Source organism: Solenopsis invicta, chromosome 7, assembly GCF_016802725.1.
Source record: "Solenopsis invicta isolate M01_SB chromosome 7, UNIL_Sinv_3.0, whole genome shotgun sequence".
NCBI lineage: Eukaryota > Metazoa > Arthropoda > Insecta > Hymenoptera > Formicidae > Solenopsis > Solenopsis invicta.
This window is the reverse complement of record NC_052670.1, coordinates 3,533,482-3,555,759: the sequence shown is the minus strand read 5'-3', so window position 1 is coordinate 3,555,759 and position 22,278 is coordinate 3,533,482. Positions and strand designations below refer to the sequence as shown.

General features: G+C 36.5%; 3 protein-coding genes across 9 annotated transcripts; 1 reads left to right on the top strand and 2 right to left on the bottom strand.

Annotated features, from left to right (window-relative positions):
- Positions 1–1,695: 1,695 nt before the first annotated feature.
- Positions 1,696–5,767, top strand: LOC105199928 (hexosaminidase D). Its single transcript, XM_011167259.3, has 2 exons — positions 1,696–2,573; positions 2,703–5,767. The coding sequence occupies exons 1-2, from the start codon at positions 2,417–2,419 to the stop codon at positions 4,169–4,171; spliced, it is 1,626 nt and encodes a 541-aa protein (XP_011165561.1). The 5' UTR covers positions 1,696–2,416; the 3' UTR covers positions 4,172–5,767.
- A 255-nt stretch (positions 5,768–6,022) lies between these two features.
- Positions 6,023–10,391, bottom strand: LOC105199927 (ras-related protein Rab-28). 2 transcript variants are annotated; one of them, XM_039452129.1, is made up of 4 exons: positions 9,862–10,391; positions 6,803–6,988; positions 6,452–6,685; positions 6,023–6,376 (listed from the first exon to the last, which is right to left on the bottom strand). In XM_039452129.1, exons 1-4 carry the CDS (start codon positions 9,934–9,936, stop codon positions 6,206–6,208), a joined length of 666 nt encoding a protein of 221 aa, XP_039308063.1. In that variant the 5' UTR covers positions 9,937–10,391; the 3' UTR covers positions 6,023–6,205. The 2 variants fall into 2 exon arrangements, with proteins under 2 accessions (XP_039308063.1, XP_011165558.1); XM_011167256.3 differs by having other exon boundaries at positions 6,023–6,357; positions 9,862–10,378.
- A 42-nt stretch (positions 10,392–10,433) lies between these two features.
- Positions 10,434–17,829, bottom strand: LOC105199926 (F-box/LRR-repeat protein fbxl-1). 6 transcript variants are annotated; one of them, XM_011167252.3, is made up of 8 exons: positions 17,773–17,829; positions 17,081–17,312; positions 12,990–13,189; positions 12,479–12,753; positions 12,047–12,313; positions 11,457–11,826; positions 10,854–11,057; positions 10,434–10,789 (listed from the first exon to the last, which is right to left on the bottom strand). In XM_011167252.3, exons 2-8 carry the CDS (start codon positions 17,192–17,194, stop codon positions 10,654–10,656), a joined length of 1,566 nt encoding a protein of 521 aa, XP_011165554.1. In that variant the 5' UTR covers positions 17,195–17,312; positions 17,773–17,829; the 3' UTR covers positions 10,434–10,653. The 6 variants fall into 6 exon arrangements, with proteins under 6 accessions (XP_011165554.1, XP_011165555.1, XP_039308062.1 ...); XM_011167253.3 differs by having other exon boundaries at positions 17,081–17,180; positions 17,773–17,817; XM_039452128.1 differs by having other exon boundaries at positions 17,617–17,810.
- Positions 17,830–22,278: the final 4,449 nt, after the last annotated feature.

Below are 22,278 nucleotides of genomic sequence, written 5' to 3'. Positions count from 1 at the left end.
GTGTCTGCAGTGCCTCGAATCGCGCGGACAGATCGTTAAACGGCTTTATTGTCTGGAATCATGCTCCTGCTTCCCTTCGTGGCCGCAGAGATGTGACTCACTCTGGCTCGTCACTCGCGTAACGGGTGTCCCGGCATTCCGTGGAAACTAACAGGCTGGGTTATCCGTGTTCGAGATTACGTCGAAGAAGATATTGAATATATGCTTCGAGTGTTTCGGGTTGCATGATTCAGACGGCACGAAGAAAAAAGTCCTTTCTTCTCTCAACTCAGACTGTACTCTCCTGTCATCTTCCGAGAAATTATTTTAATATCTCATTATACTGCGAGAAAGAAGACATTGAAGAAAAAAGGTCGTGTAAGACGATTTGCAATGGAGATAGGGACGATTTGAAATCGTGATTAATAATCGAGAACAAAAGATTTTGATTTTATTATAAATTTTATTATAATGCGCTTATTATAATACACTTTTATCAAAGTATTATCTGGCTCGGCTTTGCAACGTTCGCGTTAATATATGGGCGTCATGGTGCTGTTGTAACGTACGCGCTCAACCGGAGATCTGATTTTTGCGAAACGCTTCGATCGCGATGCGACGCACTTCCTGATCATATTTTAACGCCGAACAATGCAGCCGTTTCATGCCGGTTGGAATGAGAACGTAAACGCGAGGAAGTATGTACACTCGCAATTTGTAGCGATTGTTCAAATTAATCGCAATCGTAGCGAATGTTCAAATTAATCGCGTTTGTCGTAAATAGTATTTTACTACTCTGAATTCCAATACGAATTATAAATGATCTGAAGCGAGATTGATGAGAGAAACAGATGAAAATAGACGTATATAAAATATTTTAACATGCAAAAGATATAAATTATAAAAGATGTTAAATAATATATAAAATTATATGTACAGATTCTATCCTGAAACCCGACACAAATCAATTGTCTCTAATCATTTTTATTATTTTATACGATATTGACGACACTTTCTCATTTAAGCATCTTTGCCATCTTTTTTTTATTATTTTATCGCCTTATATTTGATCTTCTAATGGATCTATAAATGTCGTTCATCAAAAGATTTATGAAAGTAATAAATTTTCATAAATCCCAGAATTCCACGACAAATTCCAGAACTCGAGAATTTGATGATTCATCCTTCTAACGATCCACCAGGATTTGGTCGCATCTCGACAGATGTCGCGTCGCTTCACAATTACAATGTTCCTGCGCATTACATTATTTTATTTTAATTATCTCTTTTTCATACTACACTCTATCGCACACAATAGCAAGAACAAAATTGTCTATGCATTTGACGGGCAACATGGGCGATTTTCCAACTCTACGTACTCTTATATTTTTTATTTAAAAAGAAAAAAAATAGAGTCACAGAGGAATGCGCGCATCCGGCAAATTAATATTTAATTGATGCTCGCGCGACGGAAGTGCACCGCGATGATACGTTTGCGAGCGTGACGACATTCGCTCGGCTTACGATCGCAATTAAGCGATAGCTTCCGGCGCTCCGTCATCAATTGGATCGATCGCCGAATAAGTAGATCGTCTAGTGTGTCAGCTGAGGGTTAAACACGCGCATATTTGTCAATTATAAATCGTACAATGATGAGATGTGACACGTTGAGATGTGACACGTGCATCCTCAATTGCGATCTAACGTTTACAAAACTTGTCGTTTATTTGTCGAAAGAAGAATATCCCCGTGGTAAACGTTACGGGGCAACGTTTACCGTTAATTTTCCTCGCTCCACTCGTCGCTGAAAATTCAAACGGGCTGCATTGTCGCTCAGCGTAGCGTGAGATGCAGGAATCAATAATTATCGCGTGGCCACCGGCCACGCATTCTCACGGATCAGCGAGCGCGCGGCACGGCTCGGCGCGACGAGCCGTCTATAGATTATAAAACCGGAGCGTCTCCGACGCTGCTCCGGTTGTCCGGGTGTCTCTCAACGACGCCGACAGACCGCGCCTGTTGTACGCATCTGGCCAGTACGACGCGCGTCGTTCTCGTTGTGTACGAGGCAACGCCGAGGTCCACGCGTGGGAAGCGCTCGGCTCCGCGATTAGTCACGATTTCTCTCTTTCTCTCTCTGAAGGGAGAGATCGTCCGTCGAGGAACGTTTGTCTCTCCTAAAGGCGGGAATGCGTGCAACTGCAACTCGCGTCTCGACGAGCAACGCCGAACGTATCTCTCCGCACGTTGCTCCTCAATAATCTTTCTCCGTCTCTCTCTTTCTCTTTCCCTCTTTTTCTCTACCCCCTCCCCCCCCTCTCTCTCTCACTATCGCTGAGATCGTGCGTCTCTCGAACGATGAACGTAACAGTATCAGTGCGATAGGTTTGACGGCGATTCGATCCTCGGAGAACAACGTGCGAATTTTCCCGACGTCATGACGCGTCTGCGGGGCCGTGCGTCGCTGATGGTCGTCGCGACGATCAGCTTCATCCTGCTGGTTGTCATATATCACATCCTGAGCAACGAGATCGACGAGATGTCATCGGCCAAGATCGGCGCACGTCTGAGAGCCGAGGAGGTGTATTCACCAGGTGAAGTCACGGACGGCCCTCAGGGCGCTGCCAGAGGGCGGCAAGTAGTTGACGAGCAGATGACGGGTGACTGGAAGAACGGTAGGAACAGACTGGTTAACGAGTTAACTCACGATAAATCGTTTGCAGACGGCACTCCGCTGTTCAAGGGCCATAAGATCGTCCATCTAGATCTGAAAGGCGCCCCGCCGAAGCTGAGCTATTATAACTACCTGTTTCCTCTGCTGCACAAGCTGGGGGCCACCGGCGTGCTCGTGGAGTACGAGGACATGTTCCCCTTCGCCGACAGTATTGAGAACATACACGCCGGCAACTCCTACTCCAGGAAGGACATTGTGCAGATTCAAACCATAGCCAGGAACAATCAGTTGATCATCATACCGTTGATACAAACTTTCGGTCACATGGAGTTTGTTCTCAAATTGGACAAGTACAAAGACTTCAGAGAAGTTCCACATTACCCGCAAGTCTTGTGCCCTACGTATAATAATACACTACCGTTAATTTATGAGATGATAAACCAAGTCGTATCCGCGCATCCCATGTCAAAATATTTGCACATAGGTGCGGACGAGGTTTATCAGATAGGAGAATGTTCCAGATGTTTGGACGTTATGGCTAAGAAGCAGTGGAGCAAACGACAGTTGTTCCTGGATCACGTCTCCTCGGTGGTCAAGTATATCAAGGAGAGATATCCAGAACTAACTGTACTTATGTGGGACGATGAGTTCCGTGATATATCGTCGCAGGAGATCATCGACAGGGGCCTGCACACGATGGTAGAGCCAGTTATTTGGAAGTACACCACCGATCCTGGCATGACGCTCACGGATCAGCTGTGGGAAAGTTACGCCGCAGTGTGGAAGGAAGTCTGGGTCGCGACGGCGTTCAAAGGCGCCACCTCGCCAGACAGATACTACACAGACATTTCGTATCACATGGAGAACCATCAACGTTGGTTAGAAATCATTCAGAGATACTCGAATCAAATCACTTTTAAGGGCGTCATGTTGACAGGATGGCAGAGATACGATCACTTCAGTGTACTTTGCGAATTACTGCCGATGGGACTGCCGTCTCTCGCTATTAATTTAGCTATACTGCAAGCTTCGGATTTGAACAGCTTTCCTGTAGAATTGTCCGATCGTCTATCTGAAGCCTTACAATGCAACGGTATTATCTCGTTGAGTATTCCGGAACCGCAGTACGGCTGGACCAAATGCAGTTTCCACGGAGTGTCGGTATACGCGACTATTTTACGTCTTTACTCTCTGACCCAAGAGATAATGAAGATGGAACAGGACAATACGTACAAGGGATGGTTAAAACCATACAATATCAAATACTCTTTCGCCAGTCCCAGTTATGTCGAGCGTGCGGTCGCAGATCTGGACAGACATAAGATGGAAATAATGTATATTGAAAAAGAGATGCGTACAGCCATGGAAGATATTTATGACAATTATACGACAGAAGAGTGGCTTGAGACGTATGTCGCACCTATAAACGAAAAGCTCAATCAGTTGTGGGACATTAAGGAGAAACTTTTAGAGAGAAATACGTGGCCAAGGAGACCTCTCACGAAATCTGATTTATAGTATAAAACGACAATTTTTTAAAATCATTAGGCGAAGGTATTCATGTTCTTTGTGGTATAATAAGAGACTGAAAGTTTTATTAAAATAATAATGAGAGAAAGAACGCGAATTTAATTCGCGAGTAATTGTGAAAATTTTTTAGTAATTTATTTTCTAAAAAACGGCGTGGATAATCAGTGAAATGTAAAAATTTTGACATTCGTAATTTTACATCTTGAGCAATCATTGTACAGAATATGTGATAACGTGTAATTTAATAAGGGAATAATCAAATCATAATTGCACCGTCCGTATAAATTAGTAAATCTTGTTTATCTTGACATAATTGTATTATTTATGATAGAACTAATAATAGAGATATTTCTTATTTAGGTCACAATTTTAGAAGAACTATTTATGTATGATTTATACATATACAATTATATGTATAATTAATAATCACATTACAATTATTATATATATAATTTATATGTAAATAGATATTATTTGTAGGTATATATAATCTTTCTTATGCTCCGAAAAATATATTAAATGCGCTATTAATGTTCTAGATAATTTACGGAGATAGGCGGTGTATAGAAATAGAAATCTATTGATAAATATATTAAACGAAACATTACGATTTTGCAACATTAGGATAAATAATTTATTGACGTTTTATTAAGAATGCTAGATCTCAAATTATTGTTTTTTAGATTTTGAAAATCATATTATTATATACACATACATATACATAGCGTATTCATCTTTATATGACGATGGATTAGTCTTTCCAAACCTATACGCACAGAATGATCTTCTTTCGTGTTATGTCTTCTAACTATAAACGAACAACACAGAGATTCATTTTGGAATGTTTATCGAAAAGGCATTGATAATTTAAATTAATGTATATTAATTCAAACACGTTAACGCAGCATCTGCAGAGCTTTATCATAAGCGGAGAATCGTGCCATAAGCAGATGATTACAACGTTGATTGCAATGCTCCAATTAAATAAATTTTTCAAGAATAAAAAGATTAGTGTACATGTGTTTGAATTGAAGACTTTTTATGAAAAAGGCGGTTAATGTGGGAAAAGAATGTTTTCAATTAACAAATACATGGCACTGTAAAAAAGAACTAAGTGCTATTATACTAATAATAAATGTAGTTTATAAAATATAGGGATATATAATACGATTTATCCTAGAAATTATTCGTGCAATATTTTTGAAAATGAATACATTTTCTTTTATTTTGAAAAGAGAGAACACAAGGAGTTTATCTGAAATTTTTATTATTTCTGTAATAAAATTTTTTTATATTGGGTCTTCAATTACGTTGCGTCAGACTGCTTTTCGATGAACAAAGCTTGTAGGATAATATTTAGCAAATCTTCCTAGTAATTTTGAATTCTTCTGTGAGCTACTAATATATAATATATATTTTTGCATTATATCATGCGCTTTGTTATTATTATTTTGTAATAATAATTCTTACTATTACAAAATAATTTTTTGTAATAGTTGTTATATAAATAATATATTGCGCGTGTAACTATTATCACAAACTAACGAGATGCGATTAATAAAATCTGTTTTTCAGTCTACGATAGACAAATTCTGTGCTCATGTTTATCCGTTGGCCCCGCACTACATTTTTATTCTCTTTCACACAGGGTGTTTGAATGTTATGATGCGATACACAAATTCAATACATCCACGCCGCACAAGACAATCGTAAAAAATACATTCTCGATGTGATGTATTCCATTTATCGTTATGAATACACACACATTCAAATGAATGAAATTTATAAAACATGTATTTGATTGTGCAGAGGTATTGTCTAATGTTACGAATGAAACACTGTGTTTATCTTTTATGAAATTACAATTGCATAATTTTTATTGAATCCAACAGAATTAATATTTGGTTGAATTTACGTAAAAAAGGTATTCTAAGAATATTCGATGAGATTCATTGCAGTGCACACACTGCGGATTTCGAGATAGGAAAACGGGGATGAAACGAAATTGGGTATTGTTTTTTGTTAGGAATCCTTTTTACGATTTTCTGTATTGAATTCACATCTACCGTGTCCCCAATTTCGGCGATAATGATAGGCTTGTGAAAGTCTTGATCTGTTCTTGTTAATCGGATACCCAAGATTTGCGCCGATAAACCTGCTATGCATAAAGATACCTAAAAATAAAGTAAACGTCTTTATAACCCTCGTATTGATGCATATAAAAAAAATACATATATTTACATTCTTCTTGAAAAAGAAAAAAATTACCGATTCTCCAGTCCTCGCAGACATATCGTGATAAGAAAATCCGTTTTCCGCCGCGAATCGATGCGACCTATCTCTCTTAACTGTCCTCTGATGTTCCATGTCACATTTATTACCTACTATAGCCATTAGAGGCATTTCGTCATAAGTGTCAATGAAACTTTTGATTTTACTGAGCCATTCTTCCAAAATGTCGAAACTCGAACTATTCGTGACGTCGTATACCAAAAGAACGATCTGATTCATAGATACACATTCGTTAGCAACAACGTACAATCGTAGCACACGAATATCAATATTAGTTAAATGAGATATTTTTGTTTTACGGTAAAAGCGGTGGTAAATCGATCTTACGTGTGCTCCGAAAACGTATTTGTCCAACATGTTGCCATGCAAAGAGAGCCCGCCGACGTCCCATAAATGCAGATTGACATTTTTGTTGTTGCCGATGGTGATGTTCTTGAGGAAGAAGTCGATGCCCGCGGTAGGCACGTACTGCCTAGTGAAATCGTTGTTGCAAAACTTCTGGACGATGCTGGTCTAAAGAAGGATCCTTGAATTTCAATTATCAAGAATGACAGGCATCGCGGTAGAGAAATAACAGGTATCACAAAATTGGCGATCATTAAACATGATAAACAATGGCCGTACGATAACTGCCGAACGATAAATAAAAATTGCAGTTATGGCAAATGTTTGCTCTTCGCGTGCCACAAATGATCATTGGTATGCTCATTTTTTAATCACATTCTATTTCTACGTACACAGTAATTGTGTAAAATGTATAACAATTAAAATATATATGCATTCGTTGCATAATTTATGAACAAGATCAGTTATAAAATTAGGTATAAAATCAGGTATCAGGTATAAAATTAGATTTTGCAAATTTTATTCAAAAAGTAAGAATAAAAATTGTGCCCGAATGGAGAATTTATGCCGACGTAAGGAATATCGCGCAAAGATTTATCTTCTTTCCTCGTGACATTTGTCATTTTGCAATGTACGGGTATGAAAAGAATAGAGATAGAATAGCTTCCAAAGGTTAATGAATTCATGATCTATATGATTAATCTCCTCAATGCAAAAATGCACATAGATTGGAAAATTTGTCTCTACCGATTTGCTTTATTGCTCTATTATTGTCAAGTCAAGGAATACGGTACTTAAACCGCGAACGTCGTATATTGCGAAGGTTTCTGCATTGGATCCAGAAGCACAATGCTTCTCGCGGCCCCGAAGCCTCATCGATCCTAGCTCGCGTATTACATTCATCGTTAATCCATATTGCACAATGCACAGCCGTACATTTTTTATCACGTACAGAAACATGGTTACTATAACATAGCAATAAAACCGTAATAATATTATCACTAACAATATCTGCAGCAATAAGTCGACATAAAGAATCATAAACATTTGCAAGAAGAATTAAACTCATTAACTTCATCGCCTGCACGGTCATTATGAAGAGAAGGCATTTATCAAGCGTAATTGCTGTTGCGCGTATCTACGAGTGAAAACAGTCGATTCATCAGCGATTAATCGGCGGTTTGATCTGGAGATCAGGTAGATCGAGGAGAAGATAGTATTATGGCCACCTATTTACATTTCATACAATTACTTGGTTAATAATCAATAATTTAAATTAAAAACTTAACTTTATTCATTAAATTGTTTTTCAATATATTTCAGACTCAGAGTTATGATATACAAATTTATTAAATCAAATATTTATATAAATGTAGCAACACTGCATAATGGGCTAAAGAGAGACAGGGATATACTACAAGAATAAATTATAAAAGTGATTTTAATTTTGAAAACACAGTGTTTTATTATGATATTATAAATTAAATCAAAATAAAGAGAAACTATTGTAGAATATGTGCAGATGTATGTACGTACATATAAGCCTTTCGTATATAGACAGACTGCAGTATTGAAAATCTATAATACACATAATATAAACTATGGATTAGCAGTAAAACTACAATCAGCTTATCGAATAACTACTGCGATGTGAAAACTTTGAAATGAGGTCGCATTAGGCCTGTTGAGATATTAATACGACCTATATTAACAGAATCCCATGTTATTTTTTAACTATTTGGAACTTGAAATGTGTACAGCCAAATAAAAAATTAAGTAACAAAGAAACTTTCGATGTACATACGTTTGTGTAATTCGTGATACGCTCAAGTTTAAAAAGAATGAGAAAGTACGTGTAATTAAATGTTGAAGTGTACCTCTAGCATTTAGAAAAAGTTTCTAAATGCTCGAAGAAAAATGCATTATAACAAATGTCGGCTATTGTATATTGGTATATTGGCACCACTACATAACGGCAGGCTACTAAACAAATGATTCCATAAGTAATTAATAGAATTAAAATAATACGAGTGGCTATAATGTCTACACGGCCACCTTTTCCTCTATATCTCTTAAAGTTAATCTATTTCTTGTTTTTTGCTTCTTGCCCATTATCTTTTTGCCTTTTCGCGCACTATTTTATTGACAAGTGTGTTTTTGTCACATGTTTCCTATCTCTTTCGGAATTCGTTAACTTTTGTCTCGTCTATGTCGATAAAACAACGCACGAAAAGGCTGAAAAGCAAAAAAACAGGAAACAAAGGGTATATTGCAAATGAGGGCTACATCAAGCTTAAGAACGTAGGGTTATATTAAATCTAAGGAAAAAGTGATTGGGCAGTCTTGGTACACAATACTGAACTAAGATTGGCAACCTAGAGGAACTTTCTAGATCTAGATGACTTTAAGGTACACATAAATACTATAAAACGATAATTAACTTCTCTTTTATATTGTTCACAGCTTAGTATATGTTCTCTTCCATAATGTATTTCACGAAAGAAAATATATAACAGAAGGTTACCAATGTAAGAGAGAAGCTAACCACGGTGGTTTCCTTATTAAATTTTTCGGGATAACGCAGGGCTTCGCGTGAAAATGGTTGATTCATAGTTTACGTATGTTCACGAGATTTAAAAATTCAATTTTTATTTCACATATCTTATAAAAAGAATTTATATTTAATTAGTTTATAATTTGAACAATTGAGAGTTGGACATATGAGATGAATGAATTAGGTACATTTTATTCGGGAACAATAAATTAATATAAAATGCGATGTAGATATAATGCAAATATATGCATTACGCGTAAATTGATTAATTAAAATAACAAATATATTAAATAAAAACATCTTTACTCGCCCTGTCACCTGTTGAAGCTCTTGCTATACCGTTTTCTCACCATGGTGATCGGCAAACAAATTTAAACCGACAGATACGCTAATAAACACCCCTCGCCGCACACCGAAACTAGGGATCAACCACCTCTCTGTCGTCACCGCGTTTTCGAGCGACGCGACTCCGGAAAAAAAAACTCACTTTGCCAACATTGGAGTCACCCACGAGCACGATTTTCAGCCGCTTCTCGGCCGACTCCTCCTCGACGTCCGACATCGGGGACGCGGCGAAGGTGCGCAACGAATCGGCGGTGATCCTCGGTGGTGATCATGCGAGCGACATGACTCGTCTGCCTGGACGGTCCTCGGCCAACTATAATGGCGCGGCATGGAATGTGGCAGCTCGCGTGTTGTGGCCGACGAGGTCCGAATCGACCGGCAGTGGTGGCCAGTACGGCGTCGTCGTCGTCGTCATCGTCGTCGTCTACTCGCAAGCATGAATAAATTAGCGAAAAATCGATAACGAAGCCGCGCCATCGCCAGCGTGCGTATTTCGCGGTTAGTAGCGGTTCTGGGCTAGTAGCTACGAAGGGTCCCCTTATGACAACGACCACGTCGACGATGTTGTGCGTAACGTTTCGAGACAACGACGACGCACCTGCGTTTGGTGGAACGCTTCAGGTCTCACCCTTGCGCCAGCTGTCTCGGGCAATTTGAAAGTTTGGAAGCGAATACCATTGAAGCGAATACCATTCAAGTGCGGAAAATTCAATGTCTGCGATATTAAATTACAATTTATTTTATAATACAATGAATATGTTTTCTATGAATTTTCATTTCTTCGTCGCGCGCTAATCTATGTTTTAATACTGTCGTAAAGATTGTATATAAATATATTATCTCGTAGTTTTATTTTTAGGCACTTTTTCGTGTCAAGAATCGTGGTAACACTCATCACACTTCAAGCAATCTGAAAACCTATCATCTCCGTGCCTCAATTGAAAATTAGATCCTTATAATTTTGCAATAGATAATAATTTGACACTCTGCAACAAGTTATCGTCCTCACAACTGTCAGCCTATCGGCCCGCTCGAAGTTCGCTTTGACGATTTCGTAGTATCTTCCGTCGCTGAAACAAAAATAATATTTTATAAATATTGCTTTATGTGTCATCGCTGTGTTTATTTTTCTACCTTAGGCTCAAACATTTCATCTTGATACACTTTACACGGAGTATATCGATGGCTTTCTGACTTTTGTCCGAAAATCGCAAGTTTTCCGGGTCCCATCGCAACTCAAGACGCTCCAAATTGGGACAGTTATTGGCGATTCCATCCATCAATTGGTCCACGTGAATATTAACACCTAATCTCTCTTGAGTGCCCATCACAAGTATTCTGAAACATTGGAATTTTTTTTATTAAAGAAGAAACATTAATTATTAAAATTTAAATTGTAATTATAGAAAAAGGGAGTAGAAACTTTTCTAAAATTGTCGTAATAATGAACGCAGTTTAGGCTGCGTTCACATTCCCCACCCGGGTGCACCCAGATGTCGTTTTATCTTTGTTGTTTATCGAATGTTAAACAAGGATAGAATGATGTCTGGATGCACCCGAGTGGGGAATCTGAACGCAGCCTTAAGTACAGAAAGACAAACGCTCAAGATTTTTGTTAAGTGAATATACAATAATCGGTATTTTTATTTAGTACATAATTTGCACGTAACGATCATAAATTACGTTAAATAATTCCATTAGCCCGGTGCTTATACGAGATCAATCGTGAATACTCACTTTGCATTAGTAAGAATTGGCAGTACGCTTTGCCACAGTTGGTCGGTGATGTGCGGCATGCCTGACAGCGCGAGACCGTACAGCTGATGGCCATGCCTCGACAGGAACTTGTGCAGGGCGTCATCAGTCAGATTATCGGAACTATCGAGATCCAGCGCTATCAAGTTCCGTGTAATTCCTATCTCTGCCCAGGCCTTCAGCACGTTGTCGTTGAAGCTGTTCAGTTGACCGGCGCTAAGAAAGCGCAGCCCAGGGATTCTGGTTAGCATGTCGATCAGGCATTCTGTCGATAGGTCAGTAGCGCTGATGTCGAGCTCCTGAATGCTGGATTTTTCCCACTCGACCTGCATTACGTATTCGCTCTGCAGATCTAAAATATTGTTTTATGCAAAGTGATCTTTTTAAAATCTGATGAAGAAGTATTACACCTAATTTTTAGCATTAAGTTTCTGAAATAGATTAGAGAATAAAATTAATTTCAACAAAAATTAGCAAAGTGATATTTAAAAATTTTTTAATAAAATTTTCATAGAAAGTATCGTATAAAATAAGAAATCAAGATAATCATAAGATATTTAGTCGTATCTCACTTGTTCCTTGCATAAGAAGACATGTTAGTCGTCTGCTCCTTTGGAAGAGGGTCTTCATGGTCGAACCGGTCACTTTGGCACAATAATTTACAGCCAAGCATTCCAGTTGAATACAATTTGAAGAAAAAGCGTCGATATGTGAATCATCCACGAAATTGATTCCGTACAAATTAATCACCCTCAAATTCGGCGTCGCCGACTTCAATTTGTGTACATTGATCACCTCGTAGATCTCTTCTTCTTCCTCTTCGACTTTTTCATACGTTCCTAGAGAATAATACTAGTTGAAGTAATAAATTGTTAAAAAATATTAGAAAATTAAACATATTATGATATTTTTTTTTAAAGATTGGCTAACATTATTCAGATTTATGATATATAAATAATATCGCACATATATGTTAATACAGAAATACAGATTTAATCAATTACCGATCAAATGAAGTATCTCCAGACCATTTATAAAGTTATAGATCTTACGCATGAAGCCTTCCATGAAGATTACTTCCGACAAACAAATACACATGTATTTCAATTTTGTAGGAAACGCTTGCATTTCCGAGAAGTCGTGCAGTTGCATCGCAGTCGAAAAGTCCAGCAACATGTGCGTTAGATTCGGACACTTATTGGCTAATTCGTGGAGAACCGTATGAGTGATCAGTTCGATCGGTAATTCAATGTATCTCAGCGAAGGTCCAAAGCGTACGCTAAAAATATTAATTCATTGTTTCGTCATAATTTCGTATCTAAAGTAAGAATGAACTTCGTTCTTTTCATGTCTCTCTTCGAACAATAATATCTTGAACAAATACTTCCAAGATTTTGGTTTCAATTTGAGTAATGAAATCTCTGTGATAAGCTCCAAATGTACATATAAACATCTATTGTTGGAGTCTTTTCGAAACGATTCGAGAAACGCTTATGTGTTACGGTTTCCTCCTACCTGATTAGATGTAACAGATTTTCCAGAGAGCTCACGTGTAGCCCGCTTACTTCCGGTCTTAGGGACACGTGCTTCCAGAGACGCGTGTCATACGCGATTTGTCGCCAGCGTTTGCAAACGCGAGCAACCCTGCATATCTCGCGGTGCGAGAGGTAGCAAAAGACGTTCAGAAGAACTTTGTCTGGCAGTTTCTCTATTGTCTACGGCAAAAAAAAATTTTTATTTATATAAAAATCAACAGTGTTTCGTGATTGTGATTAAATTATTCATATTTTTGTTCATTTTCGTGTGCATACATCGAGCTGAATAATTGATTTATAATTATTCAGGAAATTGGAAAATAAATTAGGATGTGATTGGACGTCTCTATAAATTAAATCGATTTGTATGCACATTTCCTTCGTGAGTTATTAATATGTGATATTTATTTGTTGGCGCGATTTCGAGGTGGATTAAACTTGTGACGTAAATACACTATTCGTCGAGCTTGCCCTTCCCGGTAAATCAGGCTATATTTATCATTTTTAGACATCGATTTTGACTTTATCTTTCATAGAAACTCCGCGCGCATATCGAGTAATTTAATATCCAATTTCATCTCTCTGATAAGAATTCTATCAAACTTGACGCGTTTTAAATGGATGATCGTGCGAGAAATAGACGATCGAACAAACGATCGTATTACGTCGGGGTTAAATAATAAATCAACTTACAGTACGACTTTTAGCGGCACCACCCTCAGAAACATACATTTGAGAGGTTTCTAGGGCAATCTGACCCCAAACGTCTACACCACCGAGATCCATGATGCTGCTTCTTTTGACGTAAGATCGGATAGAATGAAGACGTTCGACTTTCGGTAGCTCTCACCACGTAACCGGTCTATTTTCTCTCTCTTCGACAAATTACACGTTTAAAGTACTTTCTTTTCTCTATTTTATTTCGAGAGACCTTTATTTTTGCTCTTAAACGTCACCGTACGCCCGCGGTTTATCTCGGCATGGCTCTCGCGTAGCGGATGTTAGAACTTTTAATTCGTGCACTTTGGTGTTTCCAAACGTGAACGGAAATTTAATGAGCGGGAGGTATTACTGTTCGCAATTATACGCGATCTGTCGGAATCGCGATATACGAGGCAGAATTCGGGGAAGCTGCAACTGTAAGACTTCAGCGGAGTTTTGATCGGATCGCGCTTGCGCGTCGCCCTAAATATACAACTTGGAAGGCTTGCCCGTACTTTATTTTAAACCCCACCGTGTTCGCATCAACGGCTAGGGTACAATTTTTTAATGAAATTTACTTCCTAGTAAAGAGCCAATAATAGATTAAACCTGAAATAATCATTTCATTCGCGATCACCATAAATCGACGCGTGTGGATCTACAGATTTTAAATACATATTTCGATTGTGTCAAAGGAGTGTGAAAAAGGAAAATGTGCTTACAGCACTCTCGACGCATTTTTCTATGCATGGTATCTATACAATACAATTATGTAACATCACGCGCTGATAACTTATTGAGATATTCAGTTTAATGAGTGACTTAAAACTTGCATAGTCGCCCTCTAAAAAATTCTATTATTTTTTTATGCATGCGCATATATACATAGTCTTATTTTTGAAAATTTTGCAATATTTATATGATCTTTTACTCTTGGCTCGCCCGCAGAAACTAATAGCATTCTAAGAAGAAACTAATTGGCACTGGATTCCGTATTATCATCTAACATTTATACATTATATATACATATATATTACAATAATATATATTTTATAATAATATTTGTGTATATTATATTTATTATTACAAAATTCAATGCCAATTAGCTTTATTTATAATAGTCACTATTAATTTTTGCAAATGAGTCGAGTATGTATTTTATGCCGTTTTAAATAAAGATTTCTTGTAACTTTAATGAACATTCACGTGAATGTATAATTTATATTATGTAAATTCAGTGGTGGATTATAAGCTAAGCAGCCTAATCTAATATCTTCCGTGCGCTTCTGGCGTAATGATTGGCACGATTTCAATGTGATATACTTAATGAACCAGCAGCAACAGGTTACGCATCTGTCGCGTAATTAAAGTGCACAAGTCTCGTGTTGACCGTCAGAGTTAGTGACTTAAGAAACTAATTACACACGTAGAGAGCTAAACTATCTCTAATCGGGGCATCGAACCATAATAATAGAATCTGTAACGAGTGTCTCGATCAAGTTTATTATCAGGGAGAGACTTTTTACTTTACCACGTATAGATACAATCGTCTTTGAGTATTTATTTATCAATTTGTGAAATAACAAAAAAAAACTGCTGAGTGAAAACTGAGGAAAAAACCTGGTAATCGGATCTTTTCGCATTATCTTAACAGATTAGAGTCTTGAAACGTATAAAATATCTTATTATTCGCACAAGCACACTCACAAGAGACTGTATACATAATTATCACAGTCCGTGAAAAGTTGAACGATTATTTTATGAGATAAAAAACAGCTGACATTTCCTCGAGAAATAAAATATGTATTGGGACTTTAGCAGTTCGCAAAATAGAGAACACCTAAAGTAATAACGAAAAGAAAAAAATGTTAAAGTTATATGTATTTATGTAATTATAACGTAGAGACCGTCGTAATTTATTAAAGTAAAAAATGCAAAAAAAAGCATTAACAGTATCATTTCACGATTCCAAATTTTGGAAAATAATTGTAGGAATTCTTTTTATCAAAATGTAAATATGTACGATAAAAATCCTCAATTTTTCTGAAAGCATCGACTATTCGTTCAAAATCTATTATGTGGTATTTTTTGTGTAAAAGCTATCGTGTAAAAATTACAACACTTTTGTAAAGGAAAAAGTTCATCTATCTATCTCTTAGAGTATTAAAAAATATGTAATGAAGCTAATGTATTGCTTTTCTGATCGCACGAATAATTCGAACACTCAAGATTACCGTCGATTTCCCTCGATGCGTCGTGCTAAATTCCTCCTTGGATATCGCGTTGACGTGATGCACGGCTAATTGCGTCCAAGTAGTCATTGTAAGAGCTCAAATAACTTTTTACTGGGGCGGAGACCGTACGAATGTAAAGACAAAAAAAATTTCATTCGCGAACGCTCGCGTTTGCATTCCCCGATGAGACGACGCACCGATGATCCGTGTGGAAGAACCAAAGATCGACTTCGACTTCGTCGAACGGTTCGACGTTTTTAACCGTCCTAGGGGAGTCAGCAGACGCAACTGAGTCTGCTTTAATTAGTTATAAATAAAGGCAGACAGGCAGGTAGGCATCAGGCCAGGATGGGAAGACCTATTGACATTCCTCGACGGCATTGATGTGACACTCGCAACGTGAAAAAGAAACGCGAGCAAACGTTGACATTGATGTGAAATGCTTCTTGTTCGGCTGAACCACTTTGCCGAATAGCAATTTGGACATTCGTGGATGATCCGAGAGATAGAAAATAAGATTCTCTTATATTACGCGTACTTACAGTCTGCAGTCGCAAATACACGTGGAATAAAAAATCATAACCGTTCTTCAACACCCAGAAGAGAAAAGTGATGTTTAAATTGATGAAATCGTTTCTCTAACTTGGTTCTTTTAAATTGAAATGAAAATAAAAATTTATTTGATTTCGAGAAACATTATTAAAGTAAATAAATTATTTGTTCAAATCATTTGCTTAATTTAAACAAATAATTTCTTATTTAAAAGAAAAGTACTGACAGAAATGTAAGAAGTAATTTAGCTATTCTGATATTGAAAATCTATATCTTTCGTTGAAAAAAAGTTTGCGTTGCGCAACCAAGATATTTTTTTTCCATTTTAATAAAAGGAACGACCAAAAAGTTTCTTCAAATCAAAGAAACTTTTCTTTAACAATGCATATAGCAATGCATAAACTTCTTTGATTCAAACGAATATTTTTTGACTTGAAGAAACTTCTCTTTGGGTGAACATAATTTATGTCCGAATGGATTTTACGAAGTTACAGATGTAATCATTTCACCCAAGTTTTTCTGTCTTTTCCAATGAAATGCTCGAGACAGATTTATTGATACCGCAAAAATAGATTACGCTTACCGTATTAGGACGTCTTACTATCTTCTCGGGATCATCTCCCTCGAAGGCGTTGAGTTGTTGCATCGCAGCCTCCACGCTCAAGACATTCCAATTCGACATTCTTCGCATATCCATGATGACGAGATTATGAAGACGAGACAATTGATTAGAATAGAATCCCAAGATGCGAGACGCAAGGAATGAAAAACGGATAAGCAACGAGCAGTTTTCACGCTGTTATTTTGTAAGCCACCTATTAGCAATGACGAACGCATGTAAGAAAAGTTCATCGACGCTTTATTAATAATTATGCAAAGGGGGAATCAATTTAGAACGGATGAAACAATATCACAATCTTTTCACACTTATTACAAAACTGCCCGCGACACTTGAGAGATCGGAATGTAGACCCATAAACTGAATCGGCTCTCTTTTTGCAAAAAATTCATAAATATTATTTATATTACACAAATTAAATTACGATCAGAAAAACGCACGTTCTCGATTTTCGTATAATTTTTTTCCACTCTCGCGAGACGCGGTAACTTATCCGTCACCTTTTCACAGAGACATTGGTATCACAGTTGCCATGAAGCTTTGGTAGATTCGGCAGAATAATCGCGAGCTTTTTTTTCATACGATTCTGACTTTTTCGTGCATCTAGCTTTATCAGTCGAGAACGGGCGTCGTGCGATAGATGAAAAGTAGCGTACTCGGCCATCTCGTCGTGATGTTCGTGTAGACGTCCGTCTGCGTTCTGCGAGTCGGGGGAGAAAAATTGTAACTAAAATAATCGCATGTTTCCCGCCGCTTTCTCAAAATAGACCCACTGGAGTGCTCCGCGAGCACAAGCACCTCGTGCAAGCGAATCACTCGAGCGAGAAGAGGCGGCCGGTGTACATTTTTTTTTTTTTTTTACGTACAATCGAAAAAAAGAGACGCGCTTTTTATATTGCGGAAATGAGACAATAGACCATTCACATCCGCGTACGCGTGAAACATTTAATTCGTTCATAATTTTTTTTTCTTTTTTTTTAGAAAGTTGGTGAACTTTTTCACACATCCAGATTCACGTATGTTTAATTACAATATGCTACGAGGTATTTTTAAATACGTATTCGCAATACTCTTTCAATTTTTAGAAGATTTCGAAGATTTTAAATGAAAATGATACAAAAAATTAGACAAATTTATTATCAAGGAAAGGAAAGAAAATTATTCGCGATTATTTATCATGCAGATAATGAAATGTCTGATAAACGTACGTAGTATTTAAATATTTAATGCAACTGTTAAATATGTAAATGCCTTCCCTCTTGTAGAGCATAAGCTGCCAAGTAAAACTGTGTGACTCATAACGTTATGATTCATAATGTACATTGTTATTTTCTATGAGATAAAGGAAACGTGTTATTTTTTTCTCTCCTTTTATACAGTTAATTACGCGATGTGTATAATTTATGGACAAAATTGCATATTCTATTTTTTCGCTGTTTTTTGAGATTGTATATATTCACGCAAGTTCTCCGATATTTTTGATTTTTGCTTTTACAACATTTTCTGTCCATTTTGGAAATCGACACTTTAAAAAATTATTCTCATGGAAAAATTACATGTCTCGTGATTAATTTGCGTAAGTTTCGAAGAATTCTTTGAATGAACGCGTTCCTCCCTCGTGGGAATCGTACGAAGGTCAAGTATTCGGCATCAACGAATTCCCCGTTGACCGAAATCCAAGCGGAAACCCTTGGCACCCTGCCGCTAACTTGATTAATTAAGGTCGCGTGTAATATAGTAAACAACGTAAGAATAACGATCAAGATATGTAATTTTTGTATAAATGTCTCGAACTGACAGCGAATCAGAGATGGCTTTCACACCCTTCGCCATGTCTGAATTATTAATGCACCATTGAGAACTTTGATTGTTAGGGAACCATGTGCTACCAAAATGATCAAGGGGATAATATTATCTTCAGATTGAATCCTTTGGTTTATGAAGGCTCTCAAACTCTCGCCGTTCTATCCCAAATAAAATGGAAATTTGACAATTGATTATTTTATAGCAATTGACAGACAAATTTCTTATTAAAAATCTTTATCTTAAAAATATAAAACTGAATGATAGAATGGAATATGTGGAAAGTTTGTTACACAGAAAAATCACCTTCAAAAGTATTTTTTATTACGATACGCTTTTATAGAAGAGAAAAATATTCTTTAAAAATAGAATAGAATAGAACTCATTCTAGTTACAAATATACGTATGATAATAAATTGATGCGCGTATAAATCAAATTCGGCGTGCTTTCGATACGGGCAACCTTTACAAAGCCTATCAAGTTCTATGCTCTCAGGAATAACAATATACAAAAGCTGAACGTCTATACAAATAGCTCTAAAGATACAAATATGGATCGTGCTTTTATCATTCCTCTCTCTCTCTCTCTTTCTCTCTCTCTGGAAGAATTCATATTGATCGATTTCACAAATATATTTTCTACATCTACAATAGTTAAAATATATTTCTTGCATCTACAATAGTTAATAGCTGGCCAATTTAATTCTATCAATATTAAATTTCTGTAAGGAAAAATCTGAAATTCAATACCAAAAATATAATTATTGCATCTATATATTCTATACATAGTGTCTTGCTCATAATGAAATATTTAATCATATAGAAAACAGTGAACTAAAAATCTATAGTGCTTCCTTAGTTTAATAGTCAACAAGTGGAAAAAATTGATATTTTGCCTTACAAGACACTTACTAAGCCAATACATACAAATATGTATTGGCTCATAAATACAAATTTCTATCATAAATATTTTTTTGTATACGATTATCTGACCTCGTACACTACAATAGGAATTTTCGAACCTTTGTATATTGTGTTGATTATAATCGGAGAAATAAATTCCACGAAATATAATCGTATATTCCTCGTACGAAACGTATGAAAACAGGAAAGAAACAGATTAAGGAATGTGTCCTCGAAAAGCTTCAAGATCTGAATTGAAATACATAGAAATTATGTATAAAATTGTTCGGATCGTCTTGCTTAATAATATTTTCATATTAATTATTAAATACATTTTTTATATATCTGGTATCTATTCATTTATATGTTGAATTATTGATCGCACCAGCGCGCTTGATATTTCACGTCGTCTCCTCGCTATAAAATATTATATAAAGGAAGTTTAATAACGTCACACGCTTAGACAATAAGTTGTTACGTAAACTGTCAGTGTTTTTTAAGCGACTGTGAAAGCCGGTAAACATTACACCGGATGCGTGTTTTATTCGTTCACGACATCCGTTGACGTGAATTGGTGATCTGCCAGCGAGTCTACATCTAATTATCGACTTGCATTTGATTGCATTTAGCATGCACGAACGACGTGTGCAATGGACAAACTACGTATCTCTTTTCTCGCTATTTATGACTAACAAACGATTGGTGCGAAATAGATAAGATTGCAACGGCGTGGTAATATCACTTACTATCGCACGAGAAAAAAGTAATTATGCGATAGCTCTGCAATAATTTCACAATTCTCGAATCAAAGAAATTAATTGAAGATTAGCTGGATAATTTGCACGTCAATGCGATAAAACAGAAAGCATCAAGATGAAAAAAAGGAATAACACATTATATATATATATAATAAATATCGGATCAGATTATTTTCTCGTGATTTAATTTTACTGCAACGAACAAACAACGATTGCGAATCGAGCATTTGTTGTGTCCGAGAAATTATTAATATACTTATATTTCTCACGGAAATGATTTCTAAATTTCGGGCGTTCTGCGAGACGAGCGTTTCGTTTATTGTAAGGCTCTAGCTTTGCCTGTTGTCTAAATTCTCCACATTCTTCGTCGAATATTTCGATTATTTATATCGACTCCCGATTGGATGGAGCTTCGACGTATTCGAAGGTAATCACTCTATTCACGTGTTGAGAGCTTGCCAATCGCGAAATATTCGGCACGCATTATCACCTTTCGTTCGGAGGCTGATGTGAACGCTTCTCTTTTTTTGCACGAAACGCTCATGGACCGTTCTCGCGTCTATTCTCCACACCGAGAGAGTATGGTGTTTTATTTTTCAAATAAAGACACTACGATGTGGTTGCCGTGATAAGAACGTGTGGTTAGAGATGAATAAAATTTTAGGAGACTTTCTATAAACAATTTTGTTTGAAAATTTGGAATTGTACATTTTTTTATTGTGAACAGCAAATAAAAATCAACGGTTTCAAATTAAATTATTGCCTAGACATTCTCGACGCAATACAATTTCGATTCCTTCGGCTCGCACGCGACGCAAAATCGAATCGATATAACAAAGACACTGTTTAATTTTGTTATATTTTTTAAGGAGATATTTCGTCGAATTGATAAAAAGGTATTGTTCCAGCATAATAATCGCTGATAACGCGACCTTTAATTACTTGTTTCCGTCGCTTTTAAGTATTTTTCCAAATGGAATGTTGCATAATATTAATTTTTTTTAATTGAAATGCTATTAATAAGTAAATTGATGTTAAGAAAAATTTCGAATTCTTTAATTTGAAATTTTGTATTTTTGAAACATAACGTTGACAATGTTATTTCTAAAGATTTAAAATTCACATAAGATTGAATTATGAGTTCAATTTCGCCAATGAGTGATTTAAATCATACTTTTTCCAAGAATAATTTTAAATATAAGCAAAAACGTAGTAGGGAGAGAATAAGGAAAAAAAAGAATAAAATAATGTTTCGACAGATACTTCTTTAAACTCGAGCTGTCGATTACTGCGTGTATTCTATTTCATTTCTAAAAGAACTTCATTATCAACACGAGTTACGTGGAAAAGTTACTTCACTGACTCAATGCTCAATGTTCAATGCTCGAGGCAAGTTGCCACGATGAATACTTCGAAGATCACCTGTTAGATAGCGTTGTTTCTCACAGTTTCGTTCATCATCGTATACATGAATTACAAATCTTTAAAAGGTAATAATATCCGTATTATCTATGTTGACCTGACAGTAATACAGGTTGGCGCCAGTGTTGTTACAATTTATTATTCTTTTTTAATAAAAATTCACGGTTTGCCTAGACATTCACGCCACGATACAATTCCAATTACTTCGGCTCGCACACGACGCAAGATCTATCTGATGTAACAAAGACTCCGACACACAATCCAATTTTAACTCTT